This window comes from Schistocerca cancellata, chromosome 4 (assembly GCF_023864275.1).
Source record: "Schistocerca cancellata isolate TAMUIC-IGC-003103 chromosome 4, iqSchCanc2.1, whole genome shotgun sequence".
Taxonomy (NCBI): Eukaryota; Metazoa; Arthropoda; class Insecta; order Orthoptera; family Acrididae; genus Schistocerca; species Schistocerca cancellata.
The window spans coordinates 805,144,667-805,170,998 of NC_064629.1; the positions used below are offsets into that span (position 1 = coordinate 805,144,667).

The 26,332-nt window shown below is 41.7% G+C and overlaps 1 protein-coding gene across 3 annotated transcripts in view; it reads left to right on the top strand.

The window, feature by feature from the left end:
* Positions 1 to 26,332, top strand: part of LOC126184737 (filaggrin) — a 351,145-nt gene that overhangs the window by 277,694 nt on the left and 47,119 nt on the right. For 2 of the 3 annotated variants that reach the window (XM_049927274.1, XM_049927277.1), the window contains 2 exons: positions 19,548 to 19,691; positions 23,392 to 23,618. In XM_049927274.1, the coding sequence (XP_049783231.1) occupies positions 19,548 to 19,691; positions 23,392 to 23,618 (371 nt within the window). The remainder of the gene's footprint in view (positions 1 to 19,547; positions 19,692 to 23,391; positions 23,619 to 26,332) is intronic. The other variant, XM_049927275.1, reaches the window with a different exon arrangement.

Consider the following 26,332-nt stretch of genomic DNA (forward strand, 5'->3'; position numbering starts at 1 on the left):
ACAGTGGGATACATGAATTAACAGTTATGACAATTACTTTTGAAATAAGAACAGTTTATTTACTTTCTTCCCATCTATCTCATTTTCATTTGACTACCCCTTACTTGTAGGACTAGAATTTTCATCATTTCTCAGCAAGGTCTTTCGCTAACATATGACGGATGAAGCTGTTGTATGCTTTGCTCATCGATTTTTTTATAGACATGTGAGTTTTTACTAACTTTTGCCTGTTGACATTTCCATGTTCACCGAGCAGGGTAGTGCGGTGGTTAGCACACTGGACTCACGCTCAGGAGGATGACTGTTGAAATCCCTGCCTGACCATCATGATTTAATTTCTCCATGATGTCCCTAAATTGCTTAAGGTAAATGCTGGGATGATTCCTTTGAAACGGTGTGTCGATTTCCTTCCCATCCTTCTTTAATCTGAACTTGTTCTCTGTCTCTAATGACCTCATTGTCAAGATGTTAACTACTAATTTTCTTTCTTTCTTTCATTTCCATGTTCTTTTTTGAATTTAGAGTGCAATGATCTTTGATTCCTCAGCATTTTCTGAATTTTATAATGAAACTGCAGAGGTTCATTTCTGTCCTTAATCCACTTAGTCAACTCCTGCTTCTCCAGAGTGCGATTTTCAGTCAGCTTAAACTTTGCCCATAGTTCCTCCATGTCCATCATATTGAAACTAAGTGATGTCCATTCATTGTGTAAGCACAATGCTAACAACTGCTTATCTGCTCTTTCTGGCATAAGTGCTCTCCTAGTCTTCTTGATGGATTTGTTAACTTCGGTAACCATCGTCATTATGACGATGTCATGATTACCAATCCTTTTATATATGCTGACACCGTTGATAAGTTCAGGCCTGTTTATAGCTATAAAGTCTAAATATTTCCACTGCATGTGGTTTGTCGGAGTAGCTGTGCAAGACAGTTTTTAGAAGATGTGTTCAGAATTGCTTCACAAGACTGTCTGTCCCTACTACCTGCAATGAATCCATAGACATCTCAGCCAATACTTGGCAGGATTAAATCTGCTCCAACTAATACTGGATAATTGGGGTACTTCCGCACTGCTGAGGATAAACTCTCTGTGAATGATTCTCCAACTATTATGGTGGAATCGGGTCGCCAGTAAAAACACCTGATGGTTAACTTAAGTTGACATAGGCTGGATACTTGTGTTCAGATAACTTCCACTCAGGCTCAGTTTTGACCTTGATAGACAATATCTCTGTCGACTGCAGTCAACTCTTTCAATATACATTCCATGCCTCATTAAATATTTCAGAGCTATCTACCGTGGGTTTCATTCAGCTCTGTTTTCCGAGAATAATTTGTGTGCAACATCGTTTCCGGAGGTCTGTAGCTTCAGGAATTTTACTGCAAATTTTGACAATTGAAGTGTTTTTACTTCGTACACAATCTGATTTTACTCTTTGCATATTGACTGGCGAATGCTCGTGAGAGGACCTTATATTATTGACCATGTGCTTTCCACTAGCACCTGAGTAGCAACTTCCTGTGTGTAGTGCACACCTGATCTATCAAGGGGAGTCCTACAATTATCCACCTTACAACACAGGTCTCAAAATCTGCAGCCAAGATCGTCACAGAATCAATGGAGCCTCTGGTTGAGATTCTCCACTTAGCTCCTTATCAAAGGATCCCAGGATCCCAACCAAATGTGGGTATGACACTGCAGATTGTGAGCTCTGCTTGCTCTCTGAGAGCGAGATCAGCAGCCTTCACCACTGCCACCAGCCACCCGCACAAGCTGAGGATAGCCTCAGAACCCAAGTGACAGGCATCATTGGTGCCAACATGAGCCACAACTTGCAGATGACTGCATCCTGCATCCTTGAGAGCTGCAGGCAGGACTTCCTCCACATCTCAGATGAGGCCACTCAGGAGACATAACAAGGCACATTAGATTTCTTTGCAGCCCTGGAAGTTATTCCCCTAAGGGGCTCTGTAATGCACCTAACATTGGAGCAGTGACATGAATGTGTTAGAACCTGCCACTCTGCAGTAAGAGTGACTGCCACTCGGTGGGTATGTTGTAAAATGCCTTGGTAGCAGATTCCCCTGGCGAAACAAGCAACACGTGAGGCGTCCCATGTGATGCGCCAGATTCTCTGCGGCCATCTCAAGGCAGCAATGTGCATTGTGTTTTCAGCTGTTCGCAAACTGGGGCCAGCTCTTACTTTGTCTGCATACAGTATGTGTACACCCTATCCTTCCTACTACTACTAATGTAAGAATTAAACTATAGAAGCACACAGCAAAAGCTAAATAATGTAACTTCCTAGTTTTCTGGTGTGTTGCAAATGAAGACTAGGACCTGACTGAGCTGCCTCCAATGGTTTCTCCTTCCAAGAAAGCCTTCCATCAATCCTCAGCCCTAAGAATTTAGAATGGCCAACTTCACTGCCTATTTGACCACCTTAGGACAATAAAATGTTACTTTTGCCACAGTTCCATTTTAGAAACTGTATTCATTGTGTTTTGTTGCAGCTGAGCATTAACCTGCAACATTCATTTATATTACATTCCACATCTTGCACAGTAACACTTTTGCCATCTGCAAAGGAAAAACATATTGAGTCATCTGTCATGTTCATTGTCATATCAGTCTGACAAAAAAGTGAAATACCTAGAAGAGGAAGAGGAAATGAAATGAAACTTCATGGTTCGAGAGGCTGTATGATCCTATTTCAGTCAAATATACAAAGAACTTGCCAGTATTTCCCACTTGTCTATAAGACTTTGCTAGCTTCTCTGACCTATAACCTATATAGGGTTGTCAGAAACAGCCTGGATCTCTTGTAAGGGTGTTGCAGGGTTGGTTGTGCTGAGAAATAATTACTAAGAAAAAAATTTTATATGTTGCATTGTTTCTGAGTTAATTAGGATTGTAGTTAGCCAATCAGACCATTTTGCGTGCAAATTCAAGAGCCCACCAGAGACTGTCTCTCCAAACATGTTCTTCATTTGGTTTCCTCAAAGCAAACAAGACAGCAATAAAAAAATTGGACATGGGACTGTTGTAGGTACTGAACCTGAGCCAAAGGCTAAGCAGCCTTGTACATGATCATCTACGCTATGAGAACAACTGATAATAATTGTATTTGGTAGGATACTTGAATTTACGTGTGCAACAGCCTGAGTGGTTAACTTCAATGCTAATTAACCCAGAAATGGTGCAACACACCGAATTTTTTTCTTAACGATTATTTCTCAACACAACGTACCCTGCAACACACTGTCTGTAGTGCATGCCTGACCTATTGAGAGGAGTATTATAATTTTCCACCTTACAGTGCAGCCTCTGGGAAAACTGCTGCACCTCAGTTGTATCAGGCTTACCTAGGCACACAGGGCTCTGTCTAGTAGCTGCTCGTGGGACCGAAATGGAACCCTCAAAATTTTCTCCTCCTCCTCCCAGCCAAATGGGTGTGCTCCTGGTAGGTACCAACACTCAGTCTAACAATAGGGCATGTGTAGACAGTCCTCTTGGCTCAGGAATTATTCAGACTCCTTCAATTTATTGTAGCAGAGTGCATGCTGCTGGCCAGAATGTGTTTTTTATTGTTAAAATGATAGAGGGCAGCTTCGAGAAAGTTTCATATCTGTAGATTCAGAAAGGTTTGGAGGGCAATGCTGACACTTTCAAATCAGTCAAGCAATTGCGAAATGGAACACTGTTGGTTGAAATTTGTAGTTCCCTAAAAGCAACGAATCTCCGAGAAGCTAAATGCTTTGGGGAATATGCCATAGAAATGAAGATCCACAACATCTTGAACTGCATCAAAGGTGTTGTGTTATATAGAGATCTGCTTGATATTTCCAAAGAGGAATTGAAAGATGAGTGGGCTGAATGAGGTATCGTCAATGTGCAGAATGTCATGAAATGGGTGGGTGGGGATCTGGTAAAATCTTGACCCCTTCTTGGTTATCTTCAATAGCACAAAACTCCCAGAGCATATCAAGGCAGGTTTCATTTGCCTAAGTGTGCAACCATAGTCCCCATCCCAGTGCACAGTTTTAAATACCAGCTCTTTGGGCACATAACTGTGGGATGTAACGGAGAGGCCACTTAACGAAAAATGTGTGCCCACCCACAAAGGTGTCCTTTGTTCATGTCCTTGACAGGATTTAAATTGCACCAGGGTCACCCTTTCTTGAAGAAAGGAAGATGCAGGAGATTGAAACACTGAAACACATCACGTATGGTGAGGCCAAGATCTGCAAGGCCAAGAAGCGTCCCACATGCACTACATCTTTTGCTTCAGCCTTGAAAAAGCCTGTTCTGACAGCAATGCTTTTACACAAATGGAGGTTGCTAGTGTCAGCACTACTACCTACATTTGCAGGTGCACGTGTCAAACTGCAGTTGTTTCAGAACCCATAGTACCCCCCACAGCCTCACTCCCCAAGAACATGAGATAAAGCCACAGTTGCAGAGCTTCCAGCGCCTCCAAAGGCAGAATCTGGTAAGATGTCCTTTGAGCTGATGACAGTTCTGCTGCTTCTGCTTCAGAGCCAATAGAACGTGAAGTCTGTTTGGGGCAGCCATCTTGCCCCATGGCTGAACCTCCACCCTCCACCTCAAGTATGACCTGACTGGGGAAAAAGCCGATGGAGGGGTTGCTGTGTTTGTCAATAATGCACACCACTTCTCTGCTCTTTCCTTGATTACTTACCTAAAAACAGCAGACATTGAAGTTCATCACTGTCTGCTCAATGTATTTACCCTCACAAGATGTGATAGATCCTGAGGCTCTTATAGGCTTTATAGAACAACTCCTCTGCCCACTTCTCCTGCTGGATAACTTCAATGCCCATAAGGTATTATGGGGCTCAAACTATACCTAGGCCTAGGTGTTGAGATTTGGGGAGCTCCATGATGTCTCATGAGCTGTGTATGCCATTCATTTCTCAGCTGCTTCTGGGTCATCCTCAGCCATCAAGCTCTCTTTCTGCTCTCCAGCCATCACAGACTCTGCTCAGTGTGAAGCAATTGGCACCATTCATTCCAGTGACCACTTACTGCTGTGGATCCACCTGCTGCATGGAGTATTATTGGAATGGAAGCCACCAAAATGGATGGTCAGCAGGACTAACTGAACAATGTTCAGCCAACTGGCTGTGTTTGAACTCATAGGCTGTGTCCAGGAAAGGGTGGTCCACATCACATGAGTGATTCACCATGGTGCTTCCTTATCCACCCCAAAGTCCTCAGGTCACCTTAGGAGACACACTGTATCTTGGTGCACCACTGGGTGCTGCTCTGCACTCCAGGTCAGGCATGCAGCTCTATGAAGGTTTAAATGCCACCCAACAGCAGACGACCTCACACACTTTCAAGTGCAACAGCTGAGGCTCAGTTTAATTAAGGAGTGAAGGAGGAGATCATGGGAAGCATTCCTGGAGTCTGTCAACCATTCAACTTGTTCTACGAAAGTATGGGAAACCATCAGGAGGATTCCTGGTAAATTCAATCGCTTACCAACAGCAGTAGTACTGAAACAGTGTGTGTCTAAACAATGCCCGAAGACATCGCTCAGACGATGGCAGAGCATTTTGCGTTGACTGCTGCCAATGTCAGCGAGGATTTTACATTCCTCTACTACCGTGTGACCACAGAGAGGGAGTTGGACTTAAGATCAAACAGTTCTGAGTCTTACAACTGCCCCTTATCCTTGTGATCAAGCAGCATCAAAGGAAATTCTTACATGTTTCAATTTGATGTGGCACTCAGGCCACCTTCCTGATTCATGGAGAGGGGCCATTCTGATAGTTCTCATGAAACTGGAAAAGTATCAAACATGTTCCAATAGCTGCTGCAGCGTCACCTTAACAAGCTGTATAGGAAAGGCGCTGGAACAAATGATTAACTGTCGTCTTGTCTGGATGTTAGAGACCAGGCAACTCGTTAGCCACTCTGAGTGTGTATTTGGGAGATTTCGATCCTCTGTCAACAACTTGATTCTGCTAAAGGCGGCTATTCAGGAGGCTTTACTATGTAACCATCACTATATCAGTGTATTCTTTGACATCAGTAAGGCCTATACACTACTGGAGACACAGTATTCTAGGGTAGCTCCACCAATGGGACTTTTGTGGCCACCTCCCCATCTTTATATGGTCCTTCCTATCTAAGTGCTGTCTGCTCATTTTGAGCAGGAGAATGGTGTTCCTCAGGGCTTTGTTTTCAGTGTTACCCTCTTTGCCATTGGCATAAATAGTATAATTTCTACAGTAAGGAATCCTTTACTGTGCTCCTTTTTTTGTGAACGATTTTGCAGTTTTCTGTTCCTCCTCTAGTGTTGGAACAGTGACTTGTCAGTTGAAACTTATAATGCAGAGGTTAGAGGAGTGAGTTGCAAAGACAAGTTTTCAGTTTTCTTCAAATAAATGTGTGTCTTCATTTTAATCTACCTGATTTGAATATGAGGGACACCATTCCAAATTTTAAAGACCCAATGAAATTTCTTGGTCTCATTTTTGACTCCAGACCGTTGTGGTTACTACACGTGAGAGACCTGAAAGCCAGAACACAGCCCGCATCTCGTGGTCGTGCGGTAGCGTTCTCGCTTCCCACGCCCGGGTTCCCGGGTTCGATTCCCGGCGGGGTCAGGGATTTTCTCTGCCTCGTGATGGCTGGGTGTTGTGTGCTGTCCTTAGGTTAGTTAGGTTTAATTAGTTCTAAGTTCTAGTCGACTGATGACCTCAGCAGTTGAGTCGCATAGTGCTCAGAGCCAGCCAGCCAGAACACAGATGACACTGAATATCTTAAAAGTGCCTTTACCACAGGTATTGGGGAGCAGACAGGACATATCTGCACCACTTTTATAGGGCTTAGATGCAGTTGTGTCTAGACAATGGGTGTACAGTATACGAATCAGTGAAGCCGCCTTATCTGAAAATTATTAACGCTATCCACCATGATATTTATCTCTGTTTGCCTTCTATTTTTTTCTCACGTTTTTACATTTTTAACCACATTTGTTTCTGTTGATCATCTTATGGGCACTGATAACCGTGATGATAAGCCCCTAGTCATCATCCCCCCCCCCCTTACACACACACACACACACACACACACACACACACACACACAGTAAAACGGTAGCTCTGTTGGAAGAGCTCAAATCTATCAGAAGTAGTGAAGAAGTGGCTGTATCCCAGGACACTAGCCACACCGCACCTGTATGGACTCCCCGAAATCCGCAAGGGAGGTGTGCCTCTGGAACCAGTACTCAACACTATTAACTGACATGATTATGGTCTCACTAAATATCTTATGACAATTCTAAAAACCCTTAACTGACAATGCAGTCACCACATTAGGAACTCTGTCAGTTTCATGGAAGTACTTAAGGACATGTGACTGTCAAAGGATGACCTGCTTGTGAGCTTTGACGTTGAATCGCTGTTTGTGAAAGTATCTCTTCAAAATTCTTTGGCACCCTTACTCAACATTTTGATGCACAAGTCAATAAACTTTTTGAGCCTGGAGTAACAATCACCTACTTAAAGTGTGATGGAGAGTTTTACGAACAGCTGAATGGAGTGGACACAGGATCCCCACTGGGTCCTGGGATTGCAAATCGGTACGTGGAATGCATAGAGGAGGGGGTCCTCTAAACCACTCACCAAAAACCCGAGCACTTCTTCTGGTGCGTTAACAATACTCTTTTGGTGTGGGAGCACGGCAGACAGGCACTGAATGTGTTTCTGTACCACCTCAGCACCATCCATCAAATTCTTGCGTTCACCGTAGGAATAGAGAAGAACAGTTGTCTCCCTTTCTTGGATATACACCAGACCATGCAGTACAGAGGAAGAAGACCTACACAGAGCTGTACCTTCATGCTGTGAGCTGCCACAATTTGCCGTAGCGACTGGCAGTGCCAACCACCCTGGTACATAGGGTGCCATCTGCAATAAGGAAAGCCTCCCAACCAAACCACGACACTTGAAGAAGGGTTCTGTAAAAATGGCTATAGTGAAGCACAGATTGGTAGGACATTCGAGACGATAAAAGATGCAGTAAGCTGAGAGGTGGAGGAAGAAGACAGGAGATGCCCTTTCCTGCCTTACTTGGGACTGCTCGCAGCCAAAATTGCAAGGCTGCTTGAAAAATCCAACATAAAAATCTCTTCCAATCACCACCTAAGATGAAAGAGTACCTCAGTTCTGTAAAAGACTCGCTAAAACGGATCGTACCTGGGATAGACAACATTTCTTGTGAAAATGGTCCCAATACATGTGGCAAACAAAGCATCGTATCTCAAAATACTGTGAGGAGCACATCTGGCATTTAAGACTCGGGCACATAGAGAAATTGACAATAGTAGAGTGTAGCGTGAAGAAAAATCTCATTTGACTTCGAGAACACTGGGATGCTATGCTGAGTATCTGGCTCTTGGGACAGCATTATAAAATTATCCCTAGAAATAAGGATTTGTGCATGTTGCTGGAACAGTGTACTACACCTCTTTAAGTTATGTTTCATTTGGGATATTTTTTCTGAGTGTTAAGATTTTTGCTAATATGAGGCTTTTTTTGAGTTGCTGTTCTTGTGTTAAATAAATGCAAGTGGATTTTTTAAACAATTTATTGCTATATGAAAGCCTATACCTTAATTTACTTTTCAGTGTAATTTCCAGCCAATACTAAGGCACATATCATGATGAACACCAAACTTCTGAATTGCGTGTCATAAAAATCTGTCTCCTCATTTTCCAACCACCACTCAACAACAATCTTGATGTCAAGTACAACATGACCAGTAGACTGAACACAACTTTATTCCATGGAAGCATTAACAACTTGAATATAGTATTTGAGTAACACTCAACGTACCCAATGAGTTGTAGCAATACACATAGAGAACTGAGGCCGAGCATAGCTCGGCTGCCCTTAAATAGACTGGGGCCTGTGGCGGGCTCTGACGGTGATGTCTCTACACACACACACACACACACACACACACACGAACCTGAGGCACTCTCTGTGGATGACACAGCACTGCCGCATGCACAGCCTTTTGAAAGTATGTGCATTCCTCCTCTCTCATGGAGACCACAGATTCTTGAGATGTCCATACTGTCCTCCTCATCCACTAGGCTCTGGCTAAGGTGATATGCTGCAACAGGAGTGTACGGCCTAAAGTGCTTCAGGTGTAGACTCAGTCTGTGACCACCTTCCTGTGTCAAATCATTTGGCAACACCAGTGATGCCAGGGCTGTTTCCATGTCGATCTCAGCTCTAACGGTGCTGTTGTAAAGGTATCAGTGGTTGCTCAGGAATGGATCCCAGAAGCAATAGCAGAACTGGTGGTTCGGTCACTGAGGACGAATGCTCTTGTCCATGCTGGCAGAGAGAAGTGGCAGCAGCAGGTGATGTGACGCCTGATGTTAGTGGAATCAGAGACAATGCTATGACATGAGAGGGTGCCTGGCCATCCGCTTGAAAGTGAAGCTGATCATGGTGCCTCGGGCAGAGGCCGTGCACCGTGTGGATTTCACAGCTGGCAATGACAGCTGGAATCCATTTATGGCAATGTCCAAAACGGCACACCCAGACAAGCACACCCTATCAGAAGAGGCACTGTGGCTGCCTGGGTTGATGCCCAGGTGGAGGATACAGGAGGTTTAGCAGTGTCCTCAGCTGGTGCCTGTGGAGTAACTCCGTCGGTCTCTTCTTGCCGAATGGTGTGAAACGGTATGAGGAGAAAAACTGATATAAGGCAACATTGGACGAAGAGCTGGCAACATACTTTTTCATTTTGAGCTTTGGACATCCAAACTAGGCGTTCCACCTCACCATTAGATTGTGGATGGAACAGCTGGGCAAGGATGTGATCAATACCCCAGGAATCACAACATGTCACAAACACTTGCGATGAATATTGTGGACCATTATTGGACACTAACATCGTGGGCAAGCCTTGGAGTGAAATATTTTTGGACAAGGCTGCTTCAGTAGCAGTTGTGGATGTGGAAACACAACAAATTACATATGGAAAATGAGAATATGCATCAATGACCAACAGCCAGTAAGCATTGAGAAAGGGGCCACCGAAATCCACATGTATATGGTCCCATGCGTGTGACAGCATCATCCAAGGAGACTGCAACTGTACTCGGGCTCATTCACTACCTATTTTCCACATGGCTCATCTGCAAAGGGGGTTGGTAGTGAATGGTTGCATGAAACTTATTTATTTAAAAAAAAATAAATAAAACTGATCTGGATAAATGATAATCGGCACAATTCATTGTTGTTGTTGTGGTCTTCAGTCCTGAGACTGGTTTGATGCACCTCTCCATGCTACCCTATCCTGTGCAAGCTTCATCATCTCCCAGTACTTACTGCAACCTACATCCTTCTGAATCTGCTTAGTGTATTCATCTCTTGGTCTCCCTCTACGATTTTTACCCTCCACGTAGCCCTCCAATGCTAAATTTGTGATCCCTTGATACCTCAGAACATGTCCTACCAACCGGTCCCTTCTTCTTGTCAAGTTGTGCCACAAAGTCCTCTTCTCACCAATTCTATTCAATACCTCCTCCTTAGTTATGTGATCTACCCATCTAATCTTCAGAATTCTTCTGTAGCACCACATTTCGAAAGCTTCTATTCTCTTGCTGTCCAAACTATTTATCATCCATGTTTCACTTCTGTACATGGCTACACTCCATACAGATACTTTCAGAAACGACTTCCTGACACTTAAATCTATACTCGATGTTAACAAATTTCTCTTCTTCAGAAACGCTTTCCTTGCCATTGACAGTCTACATTTTATATCTTCTCTACTTCGACCATCATCAGTTATTTTGCTCCCCAAATAGCAAAACTCCTTTACTACTTTAAGTGTCTCATTTCCTAATCTAATTCCCTCAGCATCACCCAACTTAATTCAACTACATTCCATTACCATCGTTTTGCTTTTGTTGATGTTCATCTTATATCCTCCTTTAAAGACACTGTCCATTCCATTCAACTGCTCTTCCAAGTCCTTTGCTGTCTCTGATAGAATTACAATGTCGTTGGCGAACCTCAAAGTTTTTATTTCTTCTCCATGGATTTTAATACCTACTCCGAATTTTTCTTTTGTTTCCTTTACTGCTTGCTCAATATACAGATTGAATAACATCGGGGAGAGGCTACAACCCCGTCTTACTCCCTTCCCAACCACTGCTTCCCTTTCAAGTCCCTCGACTCTTATAACTGCCATCTGCTTTCAGTATAAATTGTAAATAGCCTTTTGCTTCCTGTATTTTACCCCTGCCACCTTTAGAATTTGAAAGAGAGTATTCCAGTCAACATTGTCAAAAGCTTTCCCTAAGTCTACAAATGCTAGAAACATAGGTTTGCCATTCCTTAATCTTTCTTCTAAGATAAGTCGTAAGGTCAGTATTGCCTCACGTGTTCCAATATTTCTTCGGAATCCAAACTGATCTTCCCCGAGGTCGGCTTCTACTAGTTTTTCCATTCGTCTGTAAAGAATTCGCGTTAGTATTTTGCAGCTGTGATTTATTAAACTGATAGTTCGGTAATTTTGACATCTGTCAACACTTGCTTTCTTTGGGATTGGAATTATTATATTCTTCTTGAAGTCCGAGGGTATTTCGCCTGTCTCTTACATCTTGCCCACCAGGTGGTAGAGTTTTGTCAGGACTGGCTCTCCCAAGGCCATTAGTAGTTCTAATGGAATGTTGTCTACTCCCGGGACCTTGTTTAGACTTGGGTCTTTCATTGCCCTGTCAAACTCTTCACGCAGTATCGTATCTCCCATTTCATCTTCATCTACATCCCCTTCCATTTCCATAATATTGTCCTCAAGTACATCGCCCTTGTATAGACCCTCTATATACTCTTTCCACCTTTCTGCTTTCCCTTCTTTGCTTAGAACTGGGTTTCCATTTGAGCTCTTGATATTCATACAAGTGGTTCTCCTTTCTCCAAAGGTCTCTTTAATTTTCCTGTAGGCAGTATCTATCTTACCCCTAGTGAGATAAGCCTCTACATCCCTACATTTGTCCTCTAGCCATCCCTGCTTAGCAGTTTTGCACTTCCTGTCGATCTCATTTTTGAGACGTCTGTATTCCTTTTTGCCTGCTTCATTTACTGCATTTTTATATTTTCTCCTTTCGTCAATTAAGTTCAATATTTCTGCTGTTACCCAAGGAGTTCTACTAGCCCTCCTCTTTTTACCTACTTGACCCTCTGCTGCCTTCACTACTTCATCCCTCAGAGCTACCCATTCTTCTTCTACTGTACTTCTTTCCCCCATTTCTGTCGATTGTTCCCTTATGCTCTCCCTGAAACTCTGTACAACCTCTGGTTCTTTCAGTGTATCCAGGTCCCATCTCCTTAAATTCCCATCTTTTTGCAGTTTCTTCAGTTTTAATCTACAGTTCGTAACCAATAGATTGTGGTCAGAGTCCACATCTGCCCCTGTAAATGTCTTACAATTTAAAACCTGGTTCCTACATCTCTGTCTTACCATTATATAATCTATCTGATACCTTCTAGTATCTCCAGGATTCTTCCATGTATACAACCTTCTTTCTTGATTCTTGAACCAAGTGTTAGCTATGATTAAGTTATGCTCTGTGCAAAACTCTACCAGGCGGCTTCCTCTTTCTTTTCTTAGCCCCAATCCATATTCACCTACTATGTTTCCTTCTCTCCCTTTTCCTACTCTCGAATTCCAGTCACCCATGACTATTAAATTTTCGTCTCCCTTCACTACCTGATCTGGATAAATGATAATCGGCGCAATTCATACATATGGTTTATTGTCTCGCATCTACACACTTTCACGTTGTTCCTTCACAGTTGCCAGCCGCTGTCGCGAAGCGGTTTTAGGCACTTCAGTCCAGAACCGTGCTGCTGCTGTGGTCACAGGTTGAAATCCTGCCTCAGGCATGGATGTGTGTAATGTCCTTAGGTTAGTTAGGTTTAAGTAGTTGTAAGTCTAAGGGACTGATGACCTCAGATGATAACTCCCATAGTGCTTAGAGCCATTTGAACCTTCACAGTTTATTTGCATACATCCATGCTTACACTCACACTCTGAACTTACCACCACAGTGGACAACAACCAAAAAACCCACTTTCATGCTCATATCCCCAGTCCTGAGTCGGGTCACGTGACACTACATTAATCAAAATAATTCCTAAACGTGGTCACAATTTGTTTACAATTTTATAAGATTTAAACATTTAAACCTAAATACATTATATAATTTTACACGCATTTATCACCACATAATTTTATAATTCATTGCAATTAAAAAAAAAAAAAAAAAAAAGGAAAAAATTTATGCAACAGAACTACAAATGCTCATCAAAACACAAAACAAGTACTTTCATGTCCATTTTGCGTTACACTATTTTCACTCTGCATTTAATACATAATTTTATTCTTAAGCACAGAAAATTGAAATCAGTACTAATTTATGACATGCTATCAGATTTACATAATTAGGAATAACTCTATGTTTTGGCACAGTTTCACCCCTTCCCTGCATTTAATGATGTCTTTGTGCGAAATATAAGACATACAAATACTTGTCTGTCACTACAAAGATCAAAACTGAATGGTGTCTTCATAATAAAATAATGACTTACTTTGGCATTTGCGTGTTCATTCGTAGGGCAGAAATGAATCTCGTAGTTGTAACATGAAGGAAAAGAGCCCAACCTTGAATGCAATATGCTGCTTTATCTGGTAACGACACACAAGGACTGAATAAGGAAACCAATGGTATGTGATCAGTGGCCAGGTGGAATTTAGTACCATTAAAAAAACCATGGAATTTACTTACAGCATATACAATGGCCAAAGCCTCCTTTTCTATCTGAGAATACCTAATATAGGCAGGAGTCATTGTTTTTGAGGCAGAAGCAATAGGCCTCTCAGAGCCATCGAGATATCTATGAGGCAGTACCTGTACTGTGAAGTGTCCATTGCAAGGATGAAGTGGAAGCCTCATGGGTACATCACTAAGCAGGTCACAGACTGCAACATGGTCTTTAAAGAAATTGAGTACCTATGCGCAGCAACTCCTGTGATGGCTGCAAGATTGTCTCTGCCCCTGGCAAAAATTTAGGGTAGTAGACAACTTTGCCTAGAACAACCAGAAGTTCTTTGTCTGAGGTAGGGTTTGGAAGCAACACAACAGCAAAAACCATGTTGATGCAGGGGTTTGAGACCCATGCAAGGAACTTCAAACGCAAGATAAATGATAGAAGGTTTAAAAAATTGACATTTTTCTAAGTTGCACTTCAACTTGGCCACTTGGAAGACAGAAATAAAGAGTACGGAGATTTTTTAAATGTTCCTCAATGGAGGCACCAGAAACTACCTCATCATCCAAATAGTTTGCACAATTTGGCACAGACACTGTAAGTTGTTCCAAAAAATGTTAAAAAATAGTGGGACACTGGGGACTCCAAAAGGCATCCGCAATTATTGATACTTTGCAAAGAGTTTGTCCGGGTGGGGTATCAGGTATGTATTCGCTACAGATTGTGCAATCTCAGAAACTTTAAAATCACCGCAGGAGCGTAACTGGCCTGATGGTTTCTTAGTTTCTTTAATATATTTAAGGGGTTGACTATTCACTTGATACAATACGCTGAACAACGCCAGATTCCATGAGGCAGTCTAATTCATTTTCAACTTGTTCCCCGAGTGCCACTGGAACTGGATGGACCCGGAAAAAACTGAGGCTGATCGGAAGGTTTCATGTCAATGTGCACTTGAAAATTGTTGGTACACCCCAATCCAGGGGAGAGACAGGGGAAAACTCGGGACATAATGCATCTAACTGTGTATATGGCACTTGTTCAGACACTAAATTCACTTCATCTGAAATAGTAAAACCAAACAACTTAAAAGCACCTAATTCAAAAAGATTCTTTGTATGTGCGTTATCTGCAACAAGAAATGTAAGTGACTAGACTATCAACTTTTAGGTCATTGGGGCAGGGAACTGGCTGAGAATAGGAATACTTTGTTTAATGTAATTAACTAACTTTCATGACATGAGAAGAAGCCCCGAGAAAAGCCCAAGTCCGTATAAGTTTGTGAGTTTGACTAGGTTAACCACAGCTCCTGTATCCACTTGTATGTGCAGAACTTTACGAAAAATCATAAGATCAGTGAAAAGGTTGTTGGTGCAACAGAAATAGCCAATACAATATTTACACCCATATTCTCATAAGGATCGTTGTGCTGAATTTTTGCATTACAAACAGAAGCAATGTGACCTTTTTTTTTTTCAATTATGACAGGTAGCCCAGCATTTTGGGCAGGATGGGACCGTGGAATGCGTACATTGCTGTTTACTGGCATGTTTAATTTGTTTGTGTGGCTGTTGCTGGGAGTGAGGCCAGCCACCCTGACGCTGTGATCATATGTGGATCGCCACGACCATGTCTCCCCCCCCCCCCCCCCCCCTGCAAACTATCTGAAGCTTGGTGTGGAGAAGAGGGTTGGATTGCTGATACCTCACAGCACGACTCAATTCGGTTACCTGCAGCTTGTGACATCTCGGGTGAACGACTGTACAATAGCCAAAAGTTTGGAGATTTTCACAATGGAGGGCATGCTCTCACACCTCACAATCTGGAGCTAAACGAAAGATAATTTCTCTCACTATCTGATCAGCATATGGCTTTTTATACACATCGGACACAAAATGATGATGACTACGTAACTTATGGAGTTCAGCCATCCATGCTCGATACTATTGATGTGGTTGCTCCCTACTGCAGTAAAACTCGGCCCGTGATGCAGTAACATGGGTGCGCTTACAATAGTATTTGGAAAAAAGTTCACACGTCTGGTCAAATGTTAAAGAAGATGGACCCTGCAAAGGGGTGATTTAACGTAGGACTTGATATATTCTTGGTGATATCCACGAAAGGAACAAGGCGCGACATAAAATAACATCAGTAATCCTAAAGCTTGAAAGTTTTGTCACAGACATTTCTCATATGCCCCCCATTCCTCAATGGTCTCATTGTATGTAGAAAAGGGAGGCAGATAAACCACGGGGGCTGCAGAGAGCAAAACAGTAGGTGACATAGACTGAGAAGCCTGCAGATTAGACAAACCAGAAGCCAATGGTTGAAGTGCCTGAATTTGATTATCAAATACCTGTGATTGGTGGTGCAATGCCGTGGGGAATGATTCTTGCTGTTTGACCAACTGACATAGAATGTCCTCTATAGTACCATCAGTCATATTGAGAATAAATGGAGGACCAACCAGAGTAAAAATTTGCGCAGGGAACAGGACCACATTCATCACCACTCATGTTGTAATTAGGTATAACATGACCAGCAGACTGAACATGACTTTATTCCACAGAAGCATTAACGACTTGAACACTGTATTTAAGTAACATTCAGCAGGACCAGATTGTGTACACAAAGAGCTGTAGCAATACAAATAGAGAATTGAGGCCAATCATAGCTCGGCTAGACTTAAATAGACTGGGGACCGTTGTGAGCTCTGACGGTGACATATCTCTCTCTCTCTCTCTCTCTCTCTCTCTCTCTCTCTCACACACACACACATACACACACACACACACACACACACACACACACACAAAGTCTGAGGTGCCCTCAGTAGATGACATACACTGCCACATGTGTGGCCTTTTGAAAATATGTGCATGTGTCGCTGCACAGGAACAAATGATAATTATTAGTAATCTGTATTACTGTATAAAGACAAGTTGTTGTTATCAAAAATCTCGAAAAGTTCTTTACAGATTTAATTCAGATTTTTACACAAAGCTGTAATAAACGTTCGTATGGATATAGGCTGCATATTTTTTAAATATATGTGGTATAAAAATACATGTATAATAATAAATAAAGAGGGAACATTGTTAGCAAAAATCTCAGAGTTCTTGACCAATTTGCTTCAGACTTTTACACAATACTTTAATAAACATTGAGGTGGACATGAGATATATATTTTCTTAAATAACAGTGTGCAGGTTTTCTGTTGCAAGTTTTAACTACAATAGCGAGCATTTAAGCCATTAGAAAAATTGTTTCTCCCATATATATTCTTTCTCCTTTTATATTGTTTTTAACAAAAAGTATATACAAAACTAAGTGGTATTTTGTTTTGTTCCTCACAGTTGGTTGTAATAGAAAACAGGAAAGTCGTAATCGTGGTTTATGATTGGTATACTGTTACAGAATCTGACTCGTTTGAAACTTTGTAATCCTACCTATTTTCAGATCAAAACTAATTAAAATACCATCATCGAAACAACTGTCCTCACAGATCCAAGTAAGCAAGCGAACAAGATTAGTATTTAATGTCCCATTGACACTGACATCATTAGAGGCAGAGCACAAGTTTGAAATACTTCAAGAATGGGGAAGGAAATCGGCTGTATCCTCTCAAAGGAAGCATCCCAGCATTTCAGTGAAGCAGTTAAGGGAAATCCTAAAGCAGGATGGCTGAACGTGGATTTGAACCATAGTTCTCGCAAAAATGAGTCCAGTGTGCTAACAACTGCAGCACCTCGCTAAGTTCACAGATCTGGCAGCAGGAGTGGTCTCCCATACCCCATATTACAACATACAGTATTGCCAATGCATTTCATTGGCAATAACAATGTACAAAGTCAGAGAGAGGGGAAAGGAGAGATGGATAGAGGGGGGGGGGGGGGAGGGAGGAACAAGAGAGGGGAACAGGGGGGAGGTGGAGGTGGAGGTGGAGGTGGTGGAGGTGGAGGTCTAGGTGGTGGAGGTGGAGGTCTAGGTGGTGGAGGTGGAGGTCTAGGTGGTGGAGGTGAAGATACATAGCAGGAGGAGAAGATGGACATAGAGAGGGGGAAGGAGTAGATTGGAATGTATATCCAGTTCCCATACATATTTAGCAGTTGTGAAGAATTGCCAGATCTGCTAGTGATGTATACTTACAGTTGCATTTACGTGTACAGGGATGAGAACATTAGTGTCTCAATTTATGATTTGTTTCTGAAACAAAATCAGGTAACTTTTATCCATTTTAGTTATTCAGATAATTCATTGCCCATTCATTCATTCATTTTCTTTTTCAAATAGCCTGGAAATCTACTAATGTAAATATTTACCAGATGTTTTGTGTGTATTTTCCCAACCTCCTTGTGCAGAACTCTTATTAAATAAATTCACAAGCTCTGAGAAATTAATACAAAAACATTCAACCTAATTGACACATTTCGTCTTGGTTCTTGAGTATTTAGTTTTCATTAACCTTGCATTATTATTTTGACAGCTCATTTCGTGCATGTGAAATGTGTATAGTTTCAGAAATTGCATGTGCACTCAGTTGTGAGTGAGACTGCATTTTACCTTCTCCATTTTTGTGATGTGGTTATCATTAGATATCTTTGACATCCTTACAACGACAATGACGTTTTCATTTTCAGCCATCAGTGACCTCCTATATGAAACTCTTATGGCCTTTTATATATTACTTTGTCAGTTTAGTGACATCCATTGTGATCTGGCATTAATGTCGGCTGTGAGTTTCAGCAGATATGTTTTAGTTGTGTTTGTTTAATGAGATAGCTTCTTCTTTTTGCATCAGGTTCCTCTGATGACTTGATTTCTCATAAAAGTTGCCTATGGATTCATACTTCCTGTATAATAATATTGAGAACTTTTCAAAGAAAATAGATGCTCTGGGTATTTACTGCAGCTGCTGCTGGTGTTGTTGTTTTTTGGTGCTCACCAGCACAGTCATTAGCACTCTGCTAGAACATATCATGTTTATGATGTGAGCAATTCAAATGTGACATTATTTCAGTTGATAATGTTCAAGAACTATTAAAAATGAGTACCTGATATGGATTTGTAGCAAAAATTGATTTTCTACTCATGCCTTTTTCTTCTTGCCATAACTGTGTCCTAAAAGTTTGAGGATTGTAATCCTAAAATCAGTTAATGACTGATTTTGGAATAACTATCACTTAAAGGACAATAAGTGACAATTTTACTTATTTCATGACTACTTTCTTAACTTTGGTCAGAAAGCTCACTGTTTAAACCACTACTTCCATAAAAAGTTCTTTGTCTTCGTTAGATAAGGCTTCCCAGCAGATATCTTTATGAAAGGATATGAGGGCATTTTACTGGATAGAAGTATTTAAATACGAGATTTTAGTGTCAAATATACTGATGGATTTGAAATTTCCAACTGTGGTATGATACAGTATTTAAACATTATGCAATATCTGAGATTTATATTATTTCACTTCTATTGTTTTCTATACAGTATATCCGTAAAAATTGCAGACTATCCAGTGGATCAAGACCAAAACTCTGTTAAGTGTACATTATTTTTACACGTATAGAAACTACAGTTGACTCTCACATACTTACATTGTATGTATTGTATTGGCATAGATATTTTTAACATAGTAGTGAACATGCACAGACTGCTTTGTTTCTCTTTTAAAACTCTGTGAAGAGTAATATTTGATTTTTATTCATTTCAGCAGTCACACGTCGTTCTGAGTCGGGACAAGAAGTTGCCATCTGAGAGTGATATTGAGAAATATGCACAAGATAACCTCAATATCCATAAAAAGGGCATTTTCCGTAAAAAATTCTCTATCAGAGATATGCTTTCATGGTCAAAGGTAGATTTCTTTATCCCTCAGTGCAGTATAATAGAATCCTTTTTACTTAAGATATCTTTGACTTGTCATATAATGGATAGCATAGTTTCCTATTTAGATTTTTCCAATAAACTGAAAAATCTTTTAAGTATATATTTTATCATATCTTCCTTTATTATGTGTTTGGTGTTCTTAGACTGTAGGTTATATGTAATCAAGTATGGTTATTGTTGTTACAGCTACATAATTCACAGACGACTTCTCAGGGTATTTTTTACCATCATTAATTGGTTCCTTTCATGTTTCATTTCATATGAAGTAGGCACAGTATGACTTCCTGCTTGCATCAGTGTGGGCTTTGAACTTTTCTATATTGTTTTTATGGTCCTTCTCCTAAATCTTTGATGGAGATAGTAGTAATTGTCTCCTATCTATTTAATACACAGATTACCTAAATTTACCCATCAGTATTTCACATAAACATCATCACATTTTTTTCCAGATGTATTCATTGAAGCTTTCCGATCACTTCTGTAACACTGTAGTATAATCCAAACCAAACTGTTCAAAGTGTAGCAGCAAGTATTTGAATTCTTGAGATTCCTTCAAGTGGGCATATGAGACAGGGATTCTAAAATACTGCAGCAAGAGTGATCTCTATGTGATCCCCCTTACTAGATATATTGCACTTTATCAGAATTCTCACAGAAAATTAAAGATCTTCCTTTCTTTTTTCTTGTAGTAGGATATGATACATTTCTGTTTCTCAGCATCTGATAAATTTTTGTACCTATTGAGTACATTAGCAATTGTGTCATGCAGCCTCTGGGCACACCCTATGTTACTTATGTTTCAATGTGCAGAGGCCAGTGAAGATGCTGGTTTCTTTTGATTGTGTGTTATTGAAGCCACTCACGTACTTAGGGAAAATACTCTGTCATTTTGCCTTTTTGTTGACAGCATTGAAACCTATAGAAAATCTGCCCAGTTGCATTTGTCCGTGATTTATGAGATCCATGTTTGATAAAATAAAGTCTTTTATATCAGAACATTTGTGTCCAAAATTCATTTCTGATGCTTTGATAGAAAATTTACTTTAAAAAGGAATTTTATTGTGTTGCAACTTTACAAAGTTAATTGGAAAATTTCCCCACAGAATATTATTCAAAATTTGTGTGTTACATGTACCTTAAACTTGTTGTTTATGTAACAAAAATATTCAGATTTCATAAAGGTAGATTTTAGAAGTGTACACCATGGTGGGCAATCAATAAAGTGATCCCATTCTGTTGCTTGACTGGCAAAAAATGTTAAATATATTATATCTGCCAACCACTTGTGTATTGTTTGTATGGATAAACATTTTACACTGTTATATTTGATTGTGTAAATGTTTATCACGTTCCTAGATAGTCTAGTAGTTTTATCACGGCTTTGATGCACATAAATGCCCAAAACGTTTGGACTTTGATTGAGGGGGAGCGGGAAATGTGCACGTCTCTGCAGGTCTGTAAAACCAAAATCCATTGTGAGAGAATCATTTAATATTAAGTTGCTCCACAATGATGCTGTAACCTGCTTGGACCCTCTTTGGCATTTTGTACACAAACTAATCATGTGAAGAAGATTCTATACTGTATGGGTCGACACAGCTCTCCCAGTTTCCTCTGAAACAACAGCATGCAATTCTGTTTCATTCTTCTCTGAGTACCTACCGGGTGACTAGGATTAAAGTGCGGCTACTCCCAGAGATCAAGTATGGGATGTAATTATCATATGGCAATGAAACTTGAAAGATATGCTAATGTGTTAATGCAGAACCAATTTATGCTGGGAAAAAATTAGTTCCAGTTTTGGCCACCAGGTGCAAATCTGGCATTGTGAATGTGAGAAAGATGTATAGAAATATTTCCATATGTAATGGATTAGGAATGGGACATGTGCAGAAAAGGTAAAATGAATGAGGAAGGCATAATCTTGATTTTATTACTAAGCGCTGCTTACACAATTTGTTCAGTGTGAGAACTGGAGATGTTGACGAGATGCTGCATCCATAAAAATGACATGAGAAACAGTTGCTTGCACCAGTTCTGGTGGAATCTGAGCAATGTTTTCCTGTATACTGGCATTCAGATCAGGTAGAAACTGAATGTGTCCCTGGTAAATGTGTTCTTTTAGATATCCCCAGAGCCAAAAGTCAGATGGATTCTGGCCAGGTGATCTTGCAGGCCATGCATTTGGAAAACCTCTGAGATAACATGTTCATGGAAGGTTGTGTTAGGCAGGTCTTTCACTGGGCAAGTGATATGAAGTGTTGCCCTACCTTGCATTAAAACAGTTGTTTCCACACAATTGTGCTCTTCCAAAGCATGTACCACGTGCTGTACAAGGAGGTCTTGAAATTGTGCTGACATTGTGGTATGCTTGACAGGCCCTCCGGATGTATGCTCTTCCAAGGAGAATGGAGTGAGAATAAAGGTGCTTGTGTGTGTAATATAGAGTGCAGAATGTTCCCTCTGTTGATCATGGGATGGACAATTTGTGTGATGCTGCACCAACACTACCACTACCTGGGACACATGCTACATGATCAGTTAAAGCAACAGCAACTTTGTCAATAACTTTCACTGGGATAGAACTTCTTCCTCTTCCAGGTGCCACACCAAGCTCACTCTTGTTTCTGAATTTCATTGTCATCTTCTTTAAACCATTTAGTGACATTAGGCCTCTCCTCAGATCTTTCAATCGATGATACTCTCTCAATGCAGCACTGTAATTACTGCCATTGACATAAAACAGTTCCACAACAGTGCGAGGTCTCTCTTCTCAATAGCCATACTGTTCACTCATGTTATGGCTTATCAAATGATAGTACGGGTGTCCTAAAGTGTCCAGCGCCAGATTTGCATCTGGTGGCCAAAATTGGAATTAACTTTTTCCAGCGTAAATCAGTTCCCCACTAAAGCATTAGCATATCTACCAAGTTTCACTGCCATATGATAATTATAGCCAACTCTGAACCTCTGTGAGTAGCTGCACTTCATTTATTCCAACTAGTACAAGACACGATTTATATATAGCGGTCATCAGCTGACATTGTCGACTGTAGGCAACCACTACAATGCAGAAATTTGTGACTCACAATAGCTGTTGAATGCGCATATAACATCATTGTTGTGTACGCCTATTCTTAGCACAGCAACATAAATATCACAAAATGGTATTGCACCTTCACTTGGTACAAGCCCCCCCCCCCCCCCCCCCACACACACACACACACACACAGTGCTGTAGGTGAAAAAATTGTGAAATCGAGAAATATCTGTTTACATAATTTAATATTTTTTCTTTAAATAATTTGATTTTTGTTACTTAATGGATGGTGTTCCTTCTTTAATGTTATAATGTTGATGATATCCATTTGTGATAATTAGAAGAAGTCCTATCTGAGGAAGACAGAAAATAGTCTCTGTAATGCATTGTGATAGACAAGATTGGTGGTACCGATAGTAACATTTTAAAATAATTGGTATCAAATATTAATGTAACATAGGTCTCATTTATTGTTCCATCTCAGTTGCACATTTTTAATTAGAAATGTACAACTGATATGGAACAAGAATCTCTCAAGATGAATGTGTAAGCTATAGTGCATATATTAATTGTTTAATAGTTAATATGTTAACACTTGTACAGTATTAACAACATTTTTGTATTTCAGGATCCTATTCGGAAACCAATGCTAGTGTTATCAGATAAAGCATTGAAGAAAGATGCTTGTGATCTTTTCAAATTGGTACAGATATACATGAATGATCGGAAGGCCAAAGTTGGAATGACTTTTAACAGTGTCGCACTTGAGATATGCAATTATGGTTACAGTAAACCAGCTTTAAGGGATGAACTTTACATTCAGATATGCCGCCAAACCACTGAAAATCCTAGAAGGTACATAAAAATTGCACAAGAAGTTACTAACTTTTGCTGCTTCTTTGCCCTGCTAATATTATTCCTCTCAAACTTTAATTTTTTGCAATAGTTACACATCAGATACTTATTCTATACAGGATGTTTCTCATTTCCTGTTGAAGGCTTGTAGGAGCTGTAAATGGGTCATAGTCAATAAAATTTTGTTCAGGAACTCATATCCGGAAATGTGCCATTGGGATGTAAAACAAGTTTGAAGATCATATCACTTTCAAATCTCGTGCCCCCCAGGGGCTCACGGTTCTTTTGTGAGTTTGTGTGTGGCGCACACAGGGCCCCGAACTATTGCAGCTCATTCTTCATTCCCTACCTGCTTTTCCTCCTCCTGGCCCCTCTCTCCCTATCCCTTCTCCTTCCCATTGCCATCTCCTTCCCCTCTCTCGGTGTTGTGCTTTATGTCGACCTGGCTATTCCCCTGGTTTCCTGTATTGGTTGCAATTTTGTTCCTTTTGCCCGTTCTTTCACCCTTTTGGTGTTTCGGTCCCCACTTAGGTTTGACCTCCACTTGAAAATTTCCTGTTTTTAGTGTGAGCCATATGGTGAAGAACTCCCTCCCCAGCATCTACGGTGTAGATTCCTCTCCCCTCTCCTTTCCCCTCTCCCTTCCCCACTGTAGCCCCCTTCCACCCTGCTAGGTCGCCGGGACGTGTAGCCAGTCCGTGTGGTGGGGCTGTTATGCTGTTATGTACCCATATGGCTGAGCCCCCTGACAACACAGGGATCACACTACTGATACCAGAGCTGTTCCCTCTCTGTGTATGCCAAGGAGTGGTTACCTGTCTTCTTGGAAGATCGGAACTCCCGGCAACAGCCGCCTTGCCAGACGGCCCTTTTTGTGGCTGGGTGGCGCCCATGAGGAGATCCCCTGGTCAGAGTGGGTGGTATCAGGGCGGATGCTTGGTGCATGAAGCGTATGAAGCTGCAAAAATTTGGCCGTTCTCACACGGCCGTCTCTTCGAATGGTGGAGGATCCTTAAATGCTGTCTCATATGATCCGGCAGCCTTCCCTTCCCTGTCTACCCCATGGGAGGAGGGCCAGGCTCGCTGTCTTGGGCTGAAACCTTTTCCCCGTTACCTCATCTGTACTAGGACGGATGGGGACACATTCACCACCACAAAGCCATTGATTTCATGGAAAATATCGAGGACAAGTTTGGTGAAGTGGAGTCTATTAATAAGATGCAGTTGGGCTCTCTGTTGATCAAAGCTTCTTCTGCCACCCAATCTGCAGCTCTTCGTGCCTGTGATCGTCTTGGCAACGTCCCAGTGTCTATCACTCCTCACCAATCTCTGAATATGGTCCACGGAGTCATTTTTCATAGGGACCTCACCCTGCAAACTGATGAGGAACTGCGAGGTAGTCTGGAGTGGCATGGTGTTCATTTTATTCGACGTGTGCAGAAGGGTCGCAAAGACAACCGCACCAATACTAGCACCTTCATCCTGGCTTTCGAGGGGATACCGTCCCAGAGAAGGTCAAGGTTATGTGCTACAGATGTGATATGAAACCGTACATCCCTCCACCTGTACGGTGCTTTCGGTGCTTGCGTTTTGGGCATATGTCTTCCTGCTGTACAGCAGACCCTTTGTGTTGTGACTGTGACCACCTCATCCATGAGGGAACCCCTCTGTTCCGCTACCTGTGTGTGTTAATTGTCCTGACCACCATTCCCCTCACTCACCGGATTGCCCGGCTTATGAGAGAGAAAAGAAGATTCAAGAATATAAGTCTCTGATTGGGCTCCCTCCCGGGAACCCTCTCCCTGGTGTCTCTCAGGCCAGAAGACTGTTACCACCACTCGACCTCGAGGCTCACCATCCCCAAGGTCGCCCACTCTCTTTCAGTTCCCGATCTTGCAGACGCCTGTACTCCCACTGTGTCCTGTCCTCCTCCACCTCAGAAAGAGAAGAAGAAGAAACATAAATCCCAAGAGAAGGTGTCTCTGGTGCCCCCGGAGGTGCCAACTCCCCTCTTGCAACCTGAGTCTGACATCTTATTTATGGATGTCACCCCATCCTTGTCAGTAACAACTACTGACCAAATGACCTGATCTCCTCCTCGGCTCCTTCATGCCTACCTTGGTCTCACACCACACATTCATCCAGTGGAACTGCAATGGCTACTATCGTTACCTACCGGAAATGCGACGTCTTGTCTCCTCTTATTCTGCGTTCTGTCTTGTTCTCCAAGAAATGCATTTCCGTGATGACCACTCTCCCACTTTATGTGGTTGTTGGGTGTTCTGTCGGAACCGTGCTGGCCCTGGGATAGCATCTGGTGGGGTCTGCACTTTGGTTCACTCTGATGTCCTAAGTGGCTGGATCCCTCTTTGTACCACCTTGGAAGTGATAGCGGTTAGGGTGCAAATGACTCAGGCAATCACCATTTGTGATGTCTACCTCCCTCCAGGTAGGCCACTTGCTTATGTTGCACTATCTACCATACTTCAGCAACTCCTGCCCTCCGTTTCTCCTCCTTGGGGATTTCAATGCCCACTATCCACTGTGGGGGAGTGTTACATCAATGGCTCGGGGGTATCCTAATCAACCAACTTATCACAGACTTCGATTTGTGTCTCCTCAACGATGGTTCCCCTACCCACTTCAGTGCTGCTCATGGCACCTTTCTGCTATTGATCTTGCTATCTCCTCCCCTACCCTCGTGGCTGCCCTAC